This window comes from Cynara cardunculus (genome assembly GCF_001531365.2).
Source record: "Cynara cardunculus var. scolymus isolate 2C chromosome LG 3, CcrdV1, whole genome shotgun sequence".
In the NCBI taxonomy this organism is placed as follows: domain Eukaryota; kingdom Viridiplantae; phylum Streptophyta; class Magnoliopsida; order Asterales; family Asteraceae; genus Cynara; species Cynara cardunculus.
Genome location: NC_037530.1, coordinates 30,685,088 through 30,695,416, shown reverse-complemented (window position 1 = coordinate 30,695,416; position 10,329 = coordinate 30,685,088). Strand labels below are relative to the sequence as shown.

At 34.8% G+C, this 10,329-nt stretch overlaps 1 protein-coding gene across 1 annotated transcript; it reads right to left on the bottom strand.

Moving 5' to 3' along the window:
* Nucleotides 1–1,124: 1,124 nt before the first annotated feature.
* On the bottom strand, nt 1,125–4,099 carry LOC112510105 (60S ribosomal protein L7a-1-like). The gene is made up of 7 exons (XM_025115405.1): nt 4,038–4,099; nt 3,817–3,861; nt 3,518–3,719; nt 1,993–2,162; nt 1,772–1,900; nt 1,593–1,685; nt 1,125–1,502 (listed from the first exon to the last, which is right to left on the bottom strand). Exons 1-7 carry the CDS (start codon nt 4,038–4,040, stop codon nt 1,371–1,373), a joined length of 774 nt encoding a protein of 257 aa, XP_024971173.1. The 5' UTR covers nt 4,041–4,099; the 3' UTR covers nt 1,125–1,370.
* Nucleotides 4,100–10,329: the final 6,230 nt, after the last annotated feature.

Genomic DNA, 10,329 nt, shown 5'->3' with positions numbered 1-10,329 from the left:
AATAATATGCATCAATAAACAGTACTTCGTGTATAAAAAATGGTTTTTAAATTTTTTTGTCAAATGCTTTATAATATAGTGCATATATATATATACACACACACATATATATTTACATATTCAAAAGTTTATTTGTGTTTTTTATTAACTTAATAAACCTATAAAACATAGATGTATGATGGCATACGCCCGTGCTCCAACAATTTGCTATTAGTGTTCTAAGCCAAACCTGTAGTGCTTCTCCTTGTGAGAGGAATTGGAGTGCATTTAATCATGTAAGTTTTCTTTGTTATGGAAAATATATTAACTCTAAGTGAAACTTAAATTCAAATTATGGTTTTAAATTTATCAATTATCATTTCAGTTGCACTCTAAGAATAGAAATTGCTTTTTGCAAAAGAAGTTGAATGATCTTGTCTTCATTCAATATAACAAAAGATTGGAGAGACGTGACAAATCTCTTAAGGTTAACAAGTCTTCAAATCCTATTTTTTTGAGAGATGTCAAAGAAAATGATGACTGAGAGGTTCCAACCGACGTTGAGCTCCAAGAGTTTGTGGATGGAAGAGATGGCCTCCTTTGGTCGAATGTACGAGAAGTAATGGGAGGTAATGAACAAGTTGGGCCAAGTATAAGAAATAAAAAGGAGCGCTATAGAGATGATGATGATGATGATCATGTTGGAGATGAAAGGGAAGAAGAAAAATATTGGGATGCTAACCTAAACGAAGAAGTGAACGTATTAGATGATGTTGACTCAGATGCTGAACCTATTGCTTGCGATTAACTCGTTTTTGAACATTTTTCCTATTTTGTTTTGCAAGACTTGTTTATCAATTTATGTAATGTTTTAATTTTGAAACTATATTTCAAAACTCTAATTAATGCATATGATTTATTTATGGATGCATACATATAATATATATATATATATATATGTAATTCTAAGAAATATTATATTAACTGCCATTTTGGACCAATATATCACCGATATAATCGATATATCGGTCTTGACCGATATTTTGTATTTTGACAGCAGGAACAACATAGCGTATGTTACATGCACTACAAGGTGAGTGATCTACATTATCTCAAAGTGTGAACAAACGTGTTACTTGGTTGAGGATAGGAATGGCAATCACTGAGAAGCATTAACATACAAGTCATAGTTATGGAAAGCATAACGAAAACAATTGTTTGCTAATATAACCGACCAAAATTGAATAAACTGTGACATAATCAAACTCACGTAAGAAAGCACTCGGTAACTTGTCTTCGGGAAACTAAAAGGAATCGACACTGACCAATGTAACAGAGGTCCTAAACATAGCCTTCTCAACTCTGCAGACTACTATAGATAATGAAGGGCTCTATGTCAACCTTTGAGCAGCCTCCTTGGCAAGAACCCTCTCCTTTGCTTTTGTTTTCGCCTGAGATTTTGAACCCATTATCCCACCACCCCACTTCTTTCTGTATTCTTCATACTTATCATTGAAGTTGGCCTGATATAACAGAAATCAATTTCAAAATGAGCCATACGATTTCTATGAAAGCACATGCTTTGATCAAAGGAATTTTATATGAAAGCAGACCTTGATTGCTTCCAAGATTCTGCTGAACTCCATCTTGTCTTCATTCTTGACTGTAGTCAAGCACAGAGCTGCTGCAGTTTTCTGATGGACGATCTGACGTATAGAAAAAATTTGTCAGCTCCCAATCGAGAGCATAAATGAGGGCCACTAAAGAAAAACACAGTATGTAGCACACTTACAGTTCCCAATCGAGATTTTCCCTTCACAATGCAGTAAGGTATTTCCATCTTTCTGCACAACGCAGGAAGCCAGACAACCAACTCAATGGGGTCCACATCATGGGCAATGATGACTAATTGTGCCTTGTTCTTCAATCACAAATACAAAAGCAGGCTCAGTCTCTGTTTCGGAAGAAACAATTGGAAGAGATTATGTTTTAAGACAGTGGAAGTGAAAAAACCTGCTCAATGAGGTAGGTGACATGGTTCAGACCATACTTGACAACAATAGGCTTCTTGGCTTCCGCTGTCTTCCCTTCAGACTCAGCCTGTGCCCTTTTCAGGAGCCGTTCCTTTTTTGCTGCTTTATCTTCAGGCCTGTACTTGAGCAGCATCTTGAACAAAGTCGTTGCTGCACATCATGGAGAAAAAATATATGGCCATTCAAGGATTGTCTATTTATCAAGATAAATAAGTGAGGAAAAAAGTACAAATGCTTAGGATTCCGCCAGTTGTGATTTTAATTGAATTTCATTCATATCGGTAACACTTGTTGATCTGTAGACAAGACATACAATCGTTGCATCATCAATTGTTAACTTTGTAGATGTTTCTAAGACAAAGTAGAACGAGTCCAGTGTTAAGTGTCAACTAAAAAACACTAGCAGAGGCAATGATGCTAGCTACTCAAAACTGTAATATGCTAAAGTTACAAGGTGACTAGAAACTATGACTCTTAAAGATACATAACTGGTATCATAATCTCATCATGAATGCAATGCACAAGTAAACTTTGACATAATGTACTATAAAAAACTCCCATGTCCACAAACTTTTGGGCTACCAAAGACCCATCATTGTTATAAGAAAAATGCAAAGAAAACCAACAAACTTTTGCTTACGGACCTATTTCCATCTTGAACTTACTTTTGGACCTACAAATCTATTTTTTGGGTTTTACATGATACCATTCTGTAACAGTACCATCCTTATGCCATTAGTTTTGCTGATTTGTAAACTTAATCGCGCTCGTTAAAACAAAACTAGATCAGCAAAAATTTGGCAGAAGATCATTTCCCATTGAACTAGCTTTTTCAACTAAATATCCATGAGACTTTAACGAATGTTTTATTAAGGTTGGCAAAGTTAATAGCACATAAAGCATAAAGATCCCGTCAAGGGAAGGAATTAATGATTTTTTAGTTCAAATGATAAGCTCAAGGATGGAATGCATACCATAAACTATTATATTTAAAGTATTTATCCCAGAATTCAATAATTAATTAAAGTTTAATCCCTTTAACAAGCTGAACAGATATTTCGCTAAAGACTCATTTAGCGTTTATGAATAGTAACTTCCTTCCGATAACAAGACAAAACATTTGAACAATCAAGAAATAGTAAAAGAAATTAGTCCAAAGAAAAGGATAGGGAACTATGGATGTCCAACGAAAGAGTGCAAAATCTTCAGTCCTGTGGGAATTATTGTATAATACTAATCAATTTCAAAGCACTACAAATTTTCCGCATAGATAAACATCCAAAAGTAAGCTTTCTTGCTTCTGCAATTGGACATGAATTAAGCAGCAGGCTAGGTAGCGACTAAAAGTGGTAGACTTGATAGGGAAAAAAGCATGCCAAAATCCCCATATTATGTCCATAACATATTTTTTGCTTAAGGTCTAAACCATTGAATCAATGAATAACGAAACCAAACAAGCATAAAGGAAAAAGCCTAAAGTGTGCGATAGTATAATTGATCATTACCAAGATTCTTGTCGAGGGTCTTGGTGAACTGATTCAAAGCAGGTGGAACCTTCAAACGCTGCTTGAGGATCCTCCTCTTCCTCTGAATGCGAACAACTTGTGGCCATCTCACAAATCTATGAACATCCTTCTTAGGTGGCAATGCTCCACCGATCCCAAATTGCTTCGGCCTTTTCTCGAACAAGGGGTTCACTACCTTCTCCTGGAGGGCAAAAAATCAAATTGAAGTACATAAATCAAACACCATAAATTATAGATAGCTACTTGTTAAAACCCTAAATCAATCTCGATAATCATACCGTTTTCTTCTTAGTTGCAACCGGCTTTCCACCTTTCTTTGGACCCTTTGAGAAATTAAAAAATCATGCATACAGAGACATGTTAGAGTTAGTCCACAAACAAAAACTAAACTTGGGTGAAGAAAAACGGCCATACATAAGAAATGGAAAAATTTAGTAAGGTTTACAGAGGCAAAGAACACAAAAATTTAACGATTAAGGTAGAAGACGGAAAGGCTCACCATTGATCGAAGTTGAGAATCCGGGTTTCAAAGCGGCGATGAAGAGGAAGACAAACCAAATCAAAGTTTTTAGGGTTTGTACTACGTAATACGTATACAGAAGATTGGGCCAGGTGGGCCTGGTTCTATTCTTCCTCCAACTAACTAAGTCAGCCCATTAATGACCATTGCTTATACAAACATCATCTATAGTAAAAAAGACAACATTTAATGCATTTGGACTAAGCATGGCAACATGGCGGGGATGGGGCGGGTTTTGTAATCCTCGGTCCCTGCCCCGGCCCCGGTTTGTAGTAACGTCCCCCGGTCCCCGTACCCGACCCTGACGAGTACGGGGATTATCATCCCGTCCCCGGTCAAATCTCTAACAATCCCGGGTAAAACTCCGGTCAATCCCCGGTCAAACCCCATAAATAATATCCTTTAGTTTGATTTTACCGGGGATCCCCGACCTCGGCCCAGGTTTGAGTAACACTACCGGGAATTCCCGGCCCCCGTCCTCGGTTTGAGTATACCGGGGATCCCCGTCCCCGGGACCCGTTTTAGCAGGGAATCCCCGTCCCCATTCAGGTCGGGTGAACTGGGTTCCCCACCGGGTTGGGACAAATCACCATCCCTAATTTGACTACCTTTTAATACATTAAAGTTTTAAAAACAAAATCTATTGCATTTGGTACGGCTCTGTCAAGCACATATTCAAGGAGGGTTGATATAGCCACCCCCGTGATGACTTTCTACCCCCTGTCAAATGTTCCCCTCTCACACACCATCTCCTCTCACACCATCTCCCACACATATCACTCTCCTCACACACTCACACCGATTCACTTTTTTTAATTTTAAAAATTTAAATTTACATTTTATACCCCTATAATTAGTTAATTAATTYAYTTTAYRTCATTTCCTTTTAAATTTTTCATTTTATACCCTGATCAAATTAACATACATAATCGTATATCAATTAAAATATGTTTAAAAAATACGTTTTAATTTTAACAAGTTACACCATTATAATCGTCGCGTCAATACCTTCGAAATAAGCCCAATATTGAATATTTTTTGACTTAATTATATTATTATATATTATATATTATGAAAAAATATTTTTAATATTTACATTTATAGTTATTTATTTAATTTTATGATATGTCATTTGTTTTTTTAATTTTTGTTTTACATCATTAACACATTAAAATACATAATTTTATATTAACTAAAATACGTTTTAACATGTTATGTTAAATTCTATCTCATATACATCAAGTAACATGTTACATTATGAACAATAGTATCTACATTAAGTACAAAATACGTTAGAAAAATACGTTTTAACATGTGTACCCGTTTACATAATTGTAAAAATAATTTGATTTGAAATAAAGTAAAGTTACTGATTTGAAATAAAGTAAAATTATTGATTTGAAATAAAGTAAAGTTGTTGATTTGAAATAAAGTAAAAAAATCGATATATATATATATATATATATATATATATATATAGAACGAATGAATCGTTTATTCGATATTTCACTCTCTTATATAACTCTCTCATTCTTCTTCAATATATAACTCTCTCATTCTTCTTCAATATATAACTCTATCATTCTTCAATATACATCAAATATGGTAGAAGATTTGAACACCAGAATTTTTCACCAACGAGGTACAATATTATGTTAATTGATATTTAGGTTTATTAATACTTACTTGTACAAATTAAAGTTATAATTTTTTTTCTAGGTGTTCAATTCTCGGGAAGAAATAACTGAGTGAGTGCACGATGTGGGACGTTCAGTTGGTTGTGTTGTTGTTACGAAAAGATCAAAGGCAAAGCCAAATGGGAACGTCTATAAAGTTGTGTTTATGTGTGAACACGACGGAGCTTACAAAAAAAATTCCCATTCGTCATACGGGAACAAAAAAATTTGGATGTCCATTTGAGTTGATACCGCTATTTTCGGCTAAACATAGTTGGGGGACGTTGACGGTGGTATGCAATGCACATAATCATGTTCTTGCACAATATATGGAGGGTCATGCATATGCAATGCGGCTGAATGAAACTGAAGCTCAACTAGTTGAAGATCTATCAGCCCAACATGTCAAGCCACGACATATCTTATCCACATTAAAAGGTAGACATACGGGAAATGCATCTACGTCAAAAACAATATACAATGAACAACAAAAGATTAAGACAACAAACGATGCAGGAAGACCACAAATGCAGGTTGTTGTTGATTTTTTTGTTAACAAAAATTATGATTTTGAGACTCGTGTTAWTGACGAAACAAACGAGTTGGAAGATTTATTCTTCATTCATCCAAGATCATTTGAGCTTTGGCGTCCATTCCCACAAGTGTTAGTCATCGATGTCACATATAAAACAAATAGGTACCTTAAAATGCATGTCTATTATGTTAATGTCAATATTATTATTTTTTTAACATTATTATTTTCTTTAACATCATTATTTTGTTAATTTATTATTTAGGTACGACATGCCTCTTCTTGAGACAGTTGGTGTAACATCGACCAACCTGACATTTTGCATAACATTTGTTTTCATGCATCAAGAAAAGATATCAAATTATACTTGGGCATTAGATTGTCTAAAGTCCAAAATATGCGATAACTTTTACCCAGCTGTCATAGTCACAGACAGATAGTTGACTTTGATTAAAACATGCAGAGTGGTATTTCTGGGTGCTAAACAGTTACTCTGTAGATGGCACATCTTTCAAAATATTTTGAAACATTGTAGACCATCGATTCACGAGTCGCACTCATGGAGTACTTTTTGTCAATTATGGTTGCAATTACTTGAATCTCAAAATCAGGAATGGTACACGTACAACTTGGGACAACTTCAAGAAAATCTGCTCGCCTATCCAGGTATTCTTGATATAAGATAGTTTAATTATTGTTACTAAAGATATTGACATATGTTTGTTGTATTTTTTCAGGTGTTATGAATTACCTGAACAATGTATGGTTGACACCATATAAAGAAATGTTTGTATCTGCTTGGGTTGATCAGGTTTTAAACTTTAGAAATCACACAACAAACAGAGTTAAAAGGCAACATTCCAAACTAAAATTATTTTTGGAAACTTCCCGAGCAGACTTACAAAGAATTTTATCTCACATCCATCAAGTAATCCAGTCACAGGACACATCGATTAAAGCAAGTTTTGAACAATGTAGAACGATTAGGAAACACTGATTTGGAAACTCACACTTTCAAAATTTGTGGGGATTTGTTTCATTTCATGCACTTGATATGATTTCCACTGAAAATGAACGGTCTTTCCAAACTAGCGTATTTTCTGAAAATTGTGGTTGTAAATTGCGTAGAAGTCATGGGTTGCCTTGTGCTCATGAACAAGCACTGTATACATGTCATGGCATACCCATTCCACTTGATGCAATCGATATATTTTGGAAAAAACTTGATTTTTCACCATGTGTGTCCACACAAGATGACGAGATTGGATGTGATGATGAAGTTCAATTGTTCAAAGGAAAATTCAATAAGCAGTTGTATCATGGTCGTAAAAGCTTACTCAGAAAGTTGAAGGATATAATAATGCCATCAAAATCGTTCGATGAACCCTCGGTTCATAGAACCACTCGTGGCTGTCCATATACAAAGAGTCAAGCTTTGAATAAAAGAATTATTGAAGACCGTAGACGTAGTTGTTCTAACGTGCCATCAATTATTAACTCTGAAGATTTGGGGCATCAAGAATCAGTGAGGCATAGTTCTTATTTCCATCGACAACCCACCATCCGACATCCGTATCTTGATCAAATCCCGAGTTTATTTCATTCATACATCATACAAATACAAGATGTATTAGGCGATGGAAATTGTGGATTTCGAGCGATATCTACTTGTCTGGGTGGTCATGAAGACGAATGGGACAATATCCGCAAAACGTTAATGATTGAACTAACTGAGTATGGACAATATTACTCTTATGTGATTGGCAATGAGTGCTTACGCATTCACGAAGCACTAATTTTTTTCCAAAAAGGCGTCTTCGCATCAGCTGTGCATTGGATTGTTATGCCTGAAATGGGCATTCTAACGGCTTCAAGGTTCAATGTCATACTGCATGTTCTCAATATGGCAGACAGTGTGACATACTTACHGTTTAGGACACAACCTCCGTCGTCATCTCAACACGTGGCAATTGCAATAGTGCATGTTAATGGTAACCATTACATAAAGGTGGTATTAAATGGAGAATATCCAATGCCCACACTTACGCACCATTGGACATGTTATCGTTTTGAAGATGCAAGTACATGAATTGTCCCGTATCAACATAGATTCAATGCATATGAAGAATATATAGAGCGTACTCTTACTCATGAATTTGTTGATTTAACATGAAAAATCAAAGTTTTTAATTAATAAATTAAATTTATATTTGAAATATGTATTATTAATATTTTATTAATTAATAATAATACAAAATTAATTTATTTATATAATTATAACACAAATTAAAAACATAAAGATGTCATTATAAAACATGTAAAAAATGTAAAGGGTTAAAAGTTAGAATATAAAAAAGGTTAGGGTTAAAAGTTAAAATATAAAAAAGTAAAAAATGTAAATATTTTAGATTTGTCATTTAGTTGTTTTTTGTTCGTTAGCATAGGAGGGGTGGATAAATTTGTTAGGAGGGGTGGGGTTAGAGGGAAAACAACGCATTCTCTCTCTCTATCAAACATCAGCATGCTCTCTCTCTCTCTCTCTCTCTCTCTCTCCAAGGAGCGACACTCCACAGAGATGACGATTCACTCCACTCTCTTTTTGACGCTTCTTTGGCTCTCCTCCTACAGAGATGACGATTCAGTCCCCAAGGCAACGACTCCTCCTCCCGCTCCTACCGCCCCTCTTCCACTCGATTCAGGCGATACATACAATTGTTCCACGCTCTAGGTTTTTCCCCTTTTCTTCCCATCTATTTCCATCGATTGCTTTCCAGGTAATTGTATTGCCCTGTTTCATTTTGTGTGTACATACGATTGTTCCACACTTAATGTAGTTGTTATTCCCGGAGTGATTGATTTCCATCGATTGTTATTCACCCACATGAGCCCGATGCAGGTTTTATCTATGTTATCGCTCCTTCTGTCCTTTCATATGATTCATCTCGCTATTTAGGGTTTTCTGTTCCATCCTTCCATGAAAGTTGTCTACTCCCTTTGGTTCGATCCTTTCTGTTTGATTTCAGGTAGATCATCGATTTTTGTGGTACTTTTTATTTGATCCTCTGTTTGATTTCAAGTATCCTTTCTGTTCGATCCCTTATGTTTGATTTAGGGTTATTTTTGTTCCGTCCTTTTACTGTCTGATTTCTTTGATTTAAGGCTGTTTATTGTGCTTTAGATTTTATGTTCATAAAATGTGCTTTAGACTCTATGTTCTTGAAATTATAAGCCGATTATGCTTTTGACATCCGCATAACAAATTCCTTATTTACTTTTTTGAACTTGCACTATTGACATGGTACTGTCTGGCAATATTGCTTCAACAACCTTCATTAAGCAATCATTGATTTCTTGTAGTTGATGCTGATTCTGCACCAGTGCAACCTGAATCCCTGCAAGCAGTTCTTCAAGGTGTGAAGGAAGGTATTTGATTTGAAGTTATATGTTGGATTCTTTTAAGTTCGTTGAAATCTCAAGCGGATTATTTACCTTGTTTTTCTTATTGGGTTTCTTTGGTGTGTGATGCCAGATTTGGGTTTTTTTAAGTTTGATTGATCATTGTTTCTTTGGTGTCTGATGGCAGAATTAGGCTTTTTTTCGCACATTTGAGTTTCTCCATCGATCTCCAAGTTTGACATCTCTATGTGAAAAGATTTTTTCTCGGTTGGTTTTTTATTTTGCCTCCCATTTTTCTTGGTTGGTTTTTGAAATATTTGTTACTTTAAGAATGAATCTAGAAAGCTTCTTATCTTCCCAAACCCATGGAAACGATCTATTAAACATACTTGAATGCAAATGATCACCATTCATTAAGGATTTACTAGAAGGGTACTCACGCAATGCATCGAGATACATATTGATTTTAATGTTTCGTTTTATATTTTGGCTCTATCGATGTTATAATGCGATTTTTATGTGGTTTTGAGAAAAAAATAAAATGTTTTTATTTTTTAATGAAATATTATAATTTTTTTTAAAATAAGTGAAATTAGTAGTAAATCAACTATTTAAAAGTTCTCATTTTTATGTAATTTCTTTAATTTATTTTTTATTATAATTTAAT